The following is a 13136-nucleotide window of genomic DNA, read 5'->3' on the forward strand; positions in this document are numbered from 1 at the left end:
TCTCTGCCAGAGCAACCACGTTAAAAGTTTTGTTTAGATTCTCAGGACAGCCTTCCACAGCCCATTTGATATAATAACGCTGTTTCTCAGAGAGGTGCTTTTGACCTTCTTGGTGAACCCATTCTTTGTGCAATGGGAACTGTCTGGGCCTAAGACACTCCAGGCGAATATCACTCCCTCCAGTCGCCGTGACAGCAAAAGGAAAAAAAATCGCCCATTTTTCCAAATGTCTTCAGAGAGCAGTGAAGAACCAACTATTAGATGAGAACCACTTCCCTAGACCAGGTAGTGTCCATTTTCAAAAAAAAAAAAGACAATAAAGCAGTAATAATAAATGAACGTGATCTTTTCAGATAAAGTGAGGGCCACAAAAATATGAATAAAGAACAAATTACCTATGAAAAGATAATTTTTAATTTAAAAACTAGTTGAATTTATCTTATTAATTCCTGGCGGGAGGTGGGGACAGGAAAGAAAACGGAAGTACACATACAGTCAGCATTTTTCAATGACTGCTTCTTTTTGGAAGGCTTGGAGATGACTTTTATCCGCTTGCTGAGGAACACACCGATGTCGTCACTGTTGCCGTAGAACATCTTCACAGACAGCATGAAGTGCTTTCTCTTGTCCGAGTCGGATATGTACAACGTTTTGGCCGTGCAATAGTTCTGCGAAAGAAGAGGACAGTTTTAACAGCACAAAACCTTGTTGGTTACGTACCTATGACTCAGTATGGCCACGGCTAGGTTTGATCAGACTTCAATGCAATAATTTAAATGAACAGTTGATGAAACCAACTATAAAAATTACAGAAATTAATCTCTGAAGACAAAGTACAGTCTCCCTTAGCAAGTCTATACAATACTAACATTGTGATCCATCTCACCCTCCCTAAAAGACTTCTTTAAAATCATCTTTTCTGACTTTACATAGCTCTACATCTCTATCACAAAATTATCAGTATTACAGTGGTAATATAAAACAACTGAATTTTACAGTTAAAAAAAATCTGTCTTTCTGTAAAGAAAACATAAATAGGGCCGGCCCGGTGGCTCAGGCGGTTAGAGCTCCGTGCTCCTAACTCCGTAGGCTGCCGGTTCAATTCCCACATGGGCCGGTGGGCTCTCAACCACAAGGTTGCCGGTTCGACTCCCGCAAGGGATGGTGGGCTGCACCCCCTGCAACTAGAAAACGGCAACTGGACCTGGAGCTGAGCTGTGTCCTCCACAACTAAGACTGAAAGGACAACAACTTGAAGCTGAACGGCACCCTCCACAACTAAGACTGAAAGGAAAACAACTTGACTTGGAAAAAAGGCCTGGAAGTACACACTGTTCCCCAATAAAGTCCTGTTCCCTTTCCCCAATAAAATCTTTAAAAAAAAAAAAAAAAACATAAAGCTATCAGGATTCAATCAAATGATGTAAAAACTTTTAGCAGTGGTCCTTCCCAAAATAATGCATACAATGTGAACACTAGAATAACCACCTGTAAGTCTAAGGAAAACTAACTGGATGACTATAAAACACCTTATGCCAGAAAGGGCTCATGTGAGAATATTTTAAAGGACTCTTTAGGAAAGCTAAACACAGAATTGTGTCAGTTTGCTAGAAAATAAACTCTGGTAATTAAAAATATAGTATTAAAGAGTTCCAGCACTCTCAAACAGCAAAGATACTTCAAAAGGCTACTATTCCCAACACACATGATAATTCTAAAATCTTTCCTATTCCCCTGATCTCTGAATTAGGGAAGAGACTAAATTATTGATCTCCTTTTCCATACTGGATAAATGATGCTCAAGCACAGCTTAAGTATTTAAATTATCTGAATTATATACTTTATTAAAAAATTAGGCTAAACAAGTCTCTGTGACTACCTCTGCTGTGTGTTTTCTTTTAAAAAGCAGGGCAAATGTCACTCTTTTAAGAAATAAGCTAATGTGCTCTAGGGTTTTAATCTTTAAATTTTATTCACAGGCAATTTTAGTAGAATAAAAATAATGCCATAGTTTATTTCATTTATTTCCTTTCATAGTTTATTATTTCAAAGTTATATAAGAAAATTTACGTGTCACCTTGACTATTTACACTCAATTAAATTTTTATAAATCCAAAAGTGTGGTAAAAGCTTTGAGACTTTGTTCTGCAGAAGACAAAGTGAGATAAAGCTAATCTTAGTAATAAGAAAAATGGAAACAATAGTACTTTGCATTCACATGGATCCTTTCACCCAAGGACTTCCAGGTACTCAGAGATGCTGTGGCAGGAGCCGTGGGTAAATACTTGGAAAGTTAAATACGTATCTAAAAAAAGGCAATTACATTCAAATGGGAAATTTTAAAAATGTTAAGATCACTAATATGAGTGTTAACATCACAGGATGTGGTCAATATCAGAAAAGAGAAAATAATGAAATCTAGCAAAAGTAAGATAGCTTGGGAAACAGGAAAGTAATAAAGAGCAGAGATGGGTGTACCTATACACAAAGGGCTTTATTTTGTTTGGAAAAAGCAAACACATATCTCCTTGGAAAGGAAGGAAATATACCCCTACATACAAGTGAGCAATTTGAATCTATATATATATATATATATAAACTATACCTGAGATAATTTTATTGTAACTATTATTACAAAAATAACTATGTAAGGCCATTGACACAAACTAGTCAAATTCCATTAAAAAGGGGGGGAGGGGGTAGAAGTCACTGACAAAAAAAGGTACTATGACTTTAAAAAAGTAAATAAAAACTATAGTTACATTTGCTTCATCATACCAAAAGGCTAAATCAGCTAACAAAATCCTAAAAAATGGCATATAAAAAAATCTTTCTATAAATGAAGAATTTAACTTAAAAACAACTAAAACATTTACCCTGAAATGAAAATTACCAGATCTAATGCTACAAAAGTATTCTGGAAATATTTAAATTGTACAATTTGAATTACAGAAAACAAAGGCAGCAAGAGAGGTATAAGGAATACAATTTTAAAAATAAGAAAAACACAAGTGTTCTAATTAGGTAAATAATTCATATGTTGTATAGCTTACCTATTTCCAACTATGTAAAACTGAGGAAACGAGTATTTAACAAACACCATTAAATGAAATCTCAGCTCCAAAATATGGTCAAATGCCATGACCTTTATAAAAACAAGGGCTACATATACTAGAGCTTTGTTTCAATGAATATTGAAATAAATACAAACACCCAGTCAAGTAAAATAAATATTCCTTCCTTTTCAATAATGAGGAATTGTACCATTCAATGAACAGTTGAAAGAAAATATCAGTATCTTAAATGAATGGAGGTTGACTGAGACGAGGTCAAATGCTCTTTCCGAAGCTCAGCGTCCCCGTTCCCGGGCCACCTTTGCCTACCTGGGCCCCATCCACTGATGCCTTTATGCCCCAAGCACATGACTACGTTGTTCTTTCCGCCTGGAATGGCTTCTGCTGTCTCAACAAGTCTAACTTCATATAGACTTCTCTAACAGCATTTCGTTCAAACTGCATATTAACATATAATTTTAGCTTATAGCCATTGTACTACCCTATTAGTAGGTTTTTAAAATACGTATAATGCTCAAGCTCTCAGATATTCTTTTCCTCTTCTGCAAATTTCGGGCTTGGAGAAAAGACAGAAGTTGAAGCAAGATATACTACGCCGTGACGCTAGGAAAGGGGACGTATCTGTTTGGTACCACTTCCCTTAAAAACTGCTGAAAGCCGGAACTGGTTAAAGCGAGCAGTGACGTTCAGGTAACAGTTTTATGCACACTGAGTGCTAGAATCCTGGCTTCTCACTACCCATGTGACCTAACTATTCATTCATTGTACCAAGCGTCGAGATGTATAACCCGGCAACTCTCTGTAGAACAGGGAAACAGATGACACATGGCTAAGGCCTACCAGATCAACCCACCACTTAAATATATCCTTTATATTCTTTGGCTCAAGGGTCATAATACAGAAATACTTTTGACAGCTCTCTTTTCTTAGAGGTGAAACAACCTTTATTGTAATAAGTTTTATCGCAAACCTAATTTGAAATACATAGTTGACTAGTCTTACTGATAATTATTATAAAGATACAAATGCCATAAAAATACTCAAATCTGAAGAAGGTTGACATTAAGGCTTCCTAGCACTCATTATCTGTAAAATGACTAAAACTGAATTTGAGAGTACAAATCCCCTAACTCACCACCTTCAAAGTTACCCTCTAACCCCTCCCCTAGAGCCAACTACAACACAGCAAACACGAAGATATTCAATAAAGAGTTACTGAATGATGAAACAGCTTTTTATGGACTATTTTAAAAGACATTCATGTGGTCAATGAGATCAGAACTAACCATTTTTCCAATTTTAATATCAAGGGAAAACAAAATAGTTAAATGCTAAGTCAATAAAGAACTATTTTGAAACACTACTTTCTAAATGTATAAAATACAATTAGTAAAACGAATTCATAAATTTCATTCCCTAGCAAATTAATTAAAGAAAATCCCTAAAGGTTTGAGTAAAGCCAGCTGTGGCTGTTCTTATCTATAACATCATTGTACTCCACACAGAGGGCAGGTAACATTTATGATCTTTACAACCCAAGTAAATGCTTCTAAGAATTTATCTATATCACTTTGCATCTGGTATAAGACTAAGACTAAGAGAATATAGCAAAATATTACTGAACTATGTATTTTCATTGTTCTTTGAGCATTATGCGCCCATCAGACAAATGAGCGTTTGCCCTCTAAATTTATTACTTCCAGTGGAATCTGCTAAAACTGCAGCCCGCTGAGGACGAAGCTGACTGTGTTACCACCATTAGATGCTGACAGCTCGAGCTCCATGCATCATGACTAGACCACAGATATCTGAGAAGTTTATTTCTGGTTCTGATTTATATATTCAAAAAATTGCTACCAATAGCCATGGCCGGGGGTGGGGGGATTTACCACCACAAAAACAAATAAAGAAACTACATTTTGGTACTACGGTGCCCTGTATGGGAACCAATCTAGCCTTACTTTACCTTTCCTTCCAAGTTCAACTGCTGCATTTCTTGGTCACTATTGCCTATTCCAATAAATGCACATGGTTGAGACTCTTGTTCAGAACAACCATCGCGCTCCATTTGTTCTTTTTTTTTCTTCCATCCACTGCCCATAAGATACACACAAGGAGGAGGGCAAAAAAACCTGAAATATAACAAAAATAATGCAATGAGATTCAAGAAACCATTTCCTTGCCTTGAACAGAAGAATATAAAATCATACTGAGGGGCGTCTGGATGGCTCAGTTGTTTAGAGTGCAAGCTCTGAACAGGGTTGCCGGTTCGATTCCCAGATGGGTCAGTGAGCTGCGCCCTCCACAACTAGACTGAAGACAATGAGCTGCCCCTGAGCTTCCGGAGGGGCGGCTGTTAGCTCAGTTGCTTAGAATGAGAGCTCTCAATAACAAGGTTGCTGGTTCAATTCCCGCATGGGTTGTTGGGCTGTGCCCCCTGCAACTAAAGTCTGAAAACGGCAACTGGACTTGGAGCTGATGGGCCCTGGAGAAACATACTGTTCCCCAATATTCCCCCAATAAAATTTATTTTTTTTTAAAAAGCAGATTGTTGACTGAGACTGCATTTCAAAGAACCAAAATAAAGCTTACCTACAATAATTAAGTTTAAAAAAAAAATCACATTGAACTGCATTAAGCTCCGAAGGAAACCATTTTGGTGAAGCCTTCTATAATGCAAATAATCACATCAATGGCACAGAAACCGAGACTTCCACAAAGCCACATCTGTTCAGGTAAGGTTCATCTGTACTGCAGTGATGCATTCAGTTAGATTAAATAATTTTTAGAGCAGGGAATTGCTCTTTACATTTTCAAATAGCTCAGAGTTCTTAACTATTAGAGTTCAGCAAATCCAATGTACTCTAACATGTTACAAAACATGATATACCACCACAGAATATACAATTACTAAATGAGGACTACTCAAAATGATATATTATTAACGAAAGACGTTATTATTACAAAATATTATACTTTATTGGGTAATTCACTCGGAAAATAGAATTAGAGCAATGCCCAAAGCAGAAACTTTCAAAATAGTAATAAAGCTAAACAGAATTAAAAGCAAAATGGAACACTGAATTACTATGCTTTATATAAAATCTTATACCCATCACGTGGATGACTGAAAGAATAATACACTATGTCCTTTTAACTCCTAGACTACCAATAGGTTTGTTTTGCTAATTACCAAAAACCTGCCCTCACAAACTTCCCACCTGGACTACTTCCTTATAATCTGTTTAGCAATTAAAACATACCTATTTCACAGCTGAACTCAAGCCTCATATTTCACATAGCGTAGACCGTCAACCCAGTCCTTATGTAGGGTATAATTTTCTTTTGCTCAATTATACACACTGATCTGTACATACTTTACAACACTTACACCATGTCTCATCAATGGGCCTGAAACTCAAGTACTTACTCCAACAGTAGCCAAGTAAACTCAAACAGTAGCCAGGTGGAATATAAATGGGTGAACCACATGTACAATAAATAACAGGAATATCCTTCTAATGACCAAAAGAAGTAGGTTGCTTCCCTTCTTTCTTAAAACACAAAGCCCTATGGTAATTTCCACTTTTTGTATAGTTATGAGTATAGGAAATTTTTTCTTAATCCTTTTAAGCCCACTGTCAGAAAAACAAGAGCTTAAATGCAGTAATAATTTGCCACTGGTGTGTAACTCCGATGATAAGCAAACCATGAGGAATGGCAGGCCCGTGAGTACACACACCCACTCACAAACACTGCTGAGCTGCAGGCATGTGGCTCTAGCATTGGTCACACCCTTCGATTGTTCAATAGATGCTTGAAATGAAATTTTATATGAATTCCTAGTTTTAAAATTTGGCCACTTTTTTGTTCTTTTTAACACTTTGCAAGCCAACAAAATGCAGACTTAAAAAAAAAGTACACATGCCTCTGTGTGTGTGTGTGTGTGTGTGTGGGTGTGTGTGCGCGCGCGCGCGCGCGCACCACAGCCCAGGCTGGGCGCTGGGGCCTTCCTACAGGGAGTAATACCTACTTGTTTGCTTCCTGCTGGGTGCCTACCATGTACAATACTGACTGAATTGAATCAAAATACATGATGGCACCTTCTTTTTGTTCAACTTTTAAAGACTACTTTAGAAGCAATTTACATGTAATTTACAAGTGAGTCAGATTTATTTAATATTCATTAACTCACCAAATTATTTACTACATTCCTAGTCTATCTCAGGCACTGGAAATACAGTAATTTAAAAAAAGAAAAAATTCCTGTTCTGATGCGTCACACTCTAAGAGACAATTAAAAAAAAAGATAAATGAGTAACATAATGTATATATTCTGCTAGCTGGTGATAAGTACTGAAAAAATAAAAAAGTACTGAAAAAAAATAAAGCAGGGGAGGGTTATTTAAAATGTCAAAGACCCAGTGGCCAGGGAGAGCTTGAGTCACAACCTAAAGCCGTGGTAACTGGGGGTGAGAGCGCTGCAGCAGAGGGAGAGCAAGTGCAATGGACCCAAAGTAGGGAGGACCACACCAAGCAGAGGGGACACAACAGACCAGGGTGGCGGGACAAGAGAAGAGGAGGAGGAAGAGGGGAGAACGACACCAGGGGTAATGGGAAAGTAGACCGAGCAGGCCCCGAGGGGTCAGGCTGAGTGAGGAGTGCAGCCTCCGGAGTCTTCTCATGTTTATCTAACCCATTAGAGCAGCTTTCGTGCCCACACACTCTCGGTGTGGCCACGGACACAGAGGTCACAGCTGAGGCAGTGGGCTCAGCTCCAAGTCACTCCAAGTTTGGAGGGATGCCCGGATTGGCTGGGCTCGTTCTGAGGTTGGCTCAATTCAAGTCTACACCAGGGAGCTTTCTGGCCTCCAGTGCTGGGAGCTACCCAATGCTTATCATGGCACAGACTCAAACACCTAGCTGGCAGGCTCTCAGGTGGCTGGGAAGACATCAATTTTGGAAACTTGTCTCCTATTAGTATTTTATTGAACACGGATATTACGACTCCTTAGTAAACTGGTATACCAGCTATAAAATTCAGAGAGCTATGCTTTAGTTCAGCGTACCAAACACAGTAGGGAAACCTCCACAAGTTATCATAAAAGGTACTTTCATTTCACATATGAAAAATATAAAGAGGGTGAAAACTGTAAAAGTCTGGGTAGTGCTGGTTCTCTCAAGAGTACCAGGATAAAATGCCATGAAAAGGTCTCAAATTGGTCACTCAGAACACTGACCAAGGTTCTATATTGAAAATGTTCTTCCAGTCATGTAATAAATAATAAAAAGACTCTTTAATTGCCTCTGAGCTAGCCTCTTTTTATCAACTCTACAACTATTCAAAACAGTTGTGATGCAAGAAAGCAGCAAATCCAATAATCTAAACACTGATTATTTCTATAATATGATGAAGTCGTATTTTAAAATCCCAATATTGCTACCCCCAAAAAACAGCTAATGAATCAACTGTCCAAATTAAAAAATTATTCTGTTTCACACCTCATTATAAAGATGTATTTTTAATTTTTTCTTCTGTTAATTAGGTGGCCTTTTTTCTCATCCCCATTCTCTTTAATTTCCTTTCTTTTGTCTGTATTCTTCCCTTTTTTGAACACATGCTTTTATGATATTATGACTGAAGTCTGTAGAAATGAAAATTTGATTCATTAGCTGTTTTTGGACAGTTGGTCAATACATTCCCAACACATAGTGAGTGAAAAGTGTGACCATTAAGAGGCCAGGTTACAGTGTTTAACAGCTGTTATAAAAGGATATCCTATGAAACATTGCGTCTGTATTTTCTAATGTTTCCCAGTAGCTGTATTTAAGCAACTATGCCAAACAATGCTTTTTTTGGCCACTTGGTGGCAATGTGCACATATGTATGATTTTATTCCTTTTCTAGTTCAAACAGTCTGTCTTTATTTTCAAAGAATGATTTAACACCTTTTTCCTCAAATCCTGAGATGAGGTCTGGAAAATACCTTACAGATTCAAAAAGGCCTTTTTATTTAACCCAATATATAAAATTAGCTAGGTTAGATAAAACCCAAAACCATCATTTACATTATCTGACTACCTCTGCAGACTCATTACCCTTTGATGATGATTTCATTCAAAAGCAAAAGAACCAAACTGTTTGCACACCAGTTACCGTAACACACATTCTCACAGTTCTATTTAAATGGCCTTACTGGTGTCCCAACAGCATCGTATCTCTTTCACTTCTGCTTAATTACTTCCCTTGACAAAGTTGAAGGGATGTTAGTTAGTATGTCAAATGGCATGTCCATTTCTTTAACGAAAATTTTCCTCTGGACAAAATAATCTTTTTGAAAGTTTATTTTTCACCCTGGAAAGACCTCCTTTAATCAAAAAGTAAAACTAACCACTAACGTAAACGGGATACCGGATGTGCTAAGCAAATAAATATTTGTTATTAGGCACAAAAGTTAGTATCAAGACAATCTATAATTTTAGGATAAAATTCCCTGACCACATATTTCTACCACCATTCACTGGAGTTATTTTATATGCTAAGGAAACTGTAGTCGTGTCCCCAAGTTACCTCACGCCTTATGCCTTAGCAGCTTTTCAGAAAGGCCTGATCAACAAGAAAGAGGGCCCACCTGCCTCTTTCCACTGCACACCCCACCCCTGAGGAAGGGACCAGACCTCCCGCAGAAACAGGCCTTGCCAGTCATCCAGGAGGCTGGACTGCGTGAACATTCCCTTATTACTAATACTTTTTAAAAATCAAGTAATTTTAATAGGTTTCCACCTTTTTTGTAAAACTAATACTTGGGCACTCTAAGAGACTTTAATATAAATATGTCAAAATATAGAAAGTAGTTACACTAGTCTTTCCATCATTTTTTCTTCAGTCTTTGAAGGCTAGAAGCTTAGATACTTCCAACTTTCTTTTGATTGGTATTTTAGACTGGCCAGGCCAAAAAACAGATACTGAAAGTAAAGGCAATTACAATAAGAGAGAACCCTTAAATTACCTATTTTAACTTGAAAGCCACTATAGCTTCGTATTCATGTATTTTTAACAGTGACTAATACACAGGAATCTTATCTGGACTTAGAAGTAATTTTTTGAGTAGCTCTTCTGTTATCTCCACTGGGCTTGTTATCCACCATAGTATTAAATGACATGGTGACTTTTAAAATTAACAGTAAAGATCCTTTTGCATAGTACCTGACATCTAATAGGTCATCAGAAATAAAGAATAAATGAGTTAATGAATGAATCCAATTGTACTAAAATGCACCCTCAAAAATCCAGAGAAAGAGAAGCTGCACTGCTCAAGTTGGTAGCGATACAATACACACATGCCTAATATTTCCATTAGATCCAGCCCAGTCTCATTCAGCTAATGGTAAAAGGGATAATCCTAGGCAAAGTTAATGAGACAGGATAGTTAGTACGTTGCTAGGTAGGTAGACGGGGGGGGGGGGGGGGGGGGGTCCCTGGTGGAAGAAACAAAAAAGCAGCCATATCCTGAAATTCCAGGTCCTGGAATGTCTCCTTCACTGCAGGACAGACATGAGAATACAGCTGGAGGTTAGATAACCGCAAATCCCTTCTGGCTCCTCAAAGGGGCAGATCTGATAGACAGGAATGGGTTGGTTCGTTAATCCCTTCAGGATGGGCAAACAGGACAAACCTGATAGATGAATTCCATTAGAAGGCTCCAGCCCCCTTCCCCAAGCAGGCAGGGGAAGGTATAAAAGTAAGAGCTTTTGCCTCAGTTACTGGACCCCCACTCAGGACCCCCTCCCACTCGGGAGCTGCAACCTCTTCTCTGGCCTCTAATAAACTATCTTCCTTTACAACTCTTTGCCTGTCCTTGGTCTGTGTGTCTACTCTTCGGCTTCACGGACTCGATCCTGGCCCACACCCAGACACTGCCGGCAGATCCAACATCATTTGGGGACTCAGAAAAATCATTCCTCCACCATTATGTTCATAAAGTTTGTGTTCTATAGGCATCTTAACGTCGTCTCATCCTCAAGCCCTGTTGTAGATAACCAACACTCAAACACAAAATGGAAGGCTATGAAAATTAGGGCAATAAAAAGAATAAGAAAGCCGGAATTACAGAGCCAGTAGTTCTACTTCTGGCTACATCCATTCCTAACTGAGGTGAATCTGGGCATAGGTAAAGTCTCTGATCTTTAGTTTCCTCACTCACAGAATGGGAATGATAACGTGCCTATTTACAAGATTATTCTGAGGATGAAAATTTAAAACCATTTATAAAGGCATTTCCAGAACAATGCCTGGCTCATGATTAGGAAACTGCGTTCTTCAGATTCACTGTGAGATGCTGGCCTAACGTGAGTCATCTCAAGTAAAGCAGGTGTTGCCTTGCTCTGCTTTGCTTAGGAAAAAACAACAGCAGCGGCAGATGATTTTCTATGTACACATACTCAATTTCATTATTAAAACATGTTCTCTATCTGAATTTCCAGTATCAGCTTCATGAAAAAAGGAGCCACTACCTTGATTTGGTTTCTATGTCCCAAACTGTAGATACCAACTTCTTCCAATATTTAACTATAAATCAGACCATTACATTCTATTAGTAAAATAAGATAATCAGGAACTTAGTAAACTTGAATAATGATAAAAAGAACGCTTGATAGTATGAGTCCTGAATACTGCTTTCCCTCGTTTACCCTCTTTGAGGACAAAATAAATTATCAACTAAATAGCTTCACTTTCTTTTCAGCTCAGAATTAGAGAACTCTAAGAAAGAGACTTCTTAATTTCCTTCTAGCATGTAAATTAATTATATAGTGACATTTCCCTTGTTTTAATACATATGCTAAGGTTTCATTTATCTCACAAACTCTAAGATTCCACTCATTCTTTCCAGCCCAACAGCCAAACCTAAGTTTTTATTCCTTTTCCCACTTGAGTTTGGTGCCTTTCTAGCCAAGGCAAAAAAATCTTTCATCTTCACCCACTAACAAGGCTTTGTTCGTGAAATGCTCAACATAAAAATGCTGTCTGAAAGACAAAGACTTGAGAAACTATTAACAAGAAAATTCTAGAACCAAGTAAAAAGACAAACAACAAAAGTCCATAATCATACACCAAAAATGCTGAAAAGTGTAAGATACCGTAATAAATACTAAAGATCACTTTGTTGTAATTTAATTTTGGCTAATCTGATTTATGTCACTGTGTAGTACACACATTCATGTGGTAGGAGAGGACTAACTCAGTTTTGCTATTTTTTGCCTAGTGTGAAAAGGCACAGCACCAAGGAGGAGAGGGGCTGGGAGCTCTTTTCTTTACAATCAATCATTCCATAGTCCAATTCAGGTATTTGCTCAGCCTCTTTCTTTTTAAAATGATACTTTTGGGGTCACATTTGTTTACAAAACTACATTTTCCAGCAAAAGGAAAGCTACTTTTTGAACAAGCAGATACATCACAGAAAAACTTACAGAACATCATGCAGCCCAAAAGAAAAATTACGGATTATTACACTTTTATTTATGACATTACGGAATCATTCAGCCACAGGATCGTTACTAAACCTGCACATTGTTTCTCCCCTTCAATAGAGACAAATCCTCCATTTTTCATTTTGTCCTTGCAAATAACCCAACAGAAACCATCCTCTTACTTCCATATTAATACATCATTTGCAAATGCATGTGATATCTACAATGAACCATCCACAAGAAAAACAATCTTACCTTTTTTCATTTCCATATGACTTCTGTGCAACTTTTGCATGAAGAATAAGTACTGTTTGATCCCCTCGCTCTTTTAAATAATTCCGCATAGCTTCCCTAAAAGAAAACACAAACATTAGTATTACAGGGGTGAGATTTAGGATATTACTATGCTCTGTAATGAGAAAAATGCTTATGAGTATTTTTTATACAAGCAAATCTAAAAATGAAAACAGTAAGGCAAAACAAACTCATGAACTAAATTGAAAGAATGTTACACAAGGGAGCAATAAATACTGCTCATCTTCAACTCTATACTTTGTTCTTTAAAAGAAGAAACTGTCCTTCATTCTTGGAATT

General features: G+C 37.6%; 1 protein-coding gene across 9 annotated transcripts in view; it reads right to left on the reverse strand.

Annotated features, from left to right (window-relative positions):
• RBPJ (recombination signal binding protein for immunoglobulin kappa J region) overlaps positions 1-13136 on the reverse strand; it is a 194151-nt gene that overhangs the window by 14692 nt on the left and 166323 nt on the right. For all 9 annotated transcript variants that reach the window (XM_081046055.1, XM_081046057.1, XM_081046054.1 and 6 more), the window contains 3 exons: positions 12798-12893; positions 5041-5206; positions 494-668 (listed from right to left, as the gene is read on the reverse strand). In XM_081046055.1, the coding sequence (XP_080902181.1) occupies positions 494-668; positions 5041-5206; positions 12798-12893 (437 nt within the window). The remainder of the gene's footprint in view (positions 1-493; positions 669-5040; positions 5207-12797; positions 12894-13136) is intronic.

The sequence above is a fragment of the Rhinolophus hipposideros genome (assembly GCF_964194185.1).
Source record: "Rhinolophus hipposideros genome assembly, chromosome: 1".
In the NCBI taxonomy this organism is placed as follows: domain Eukaryota; kingdom Metazoa; phylum Chordata; class Mammalia; order Chiroptera; family Rhinolophidae; genus Rhinolophus; species Rhinolophus hipposideros.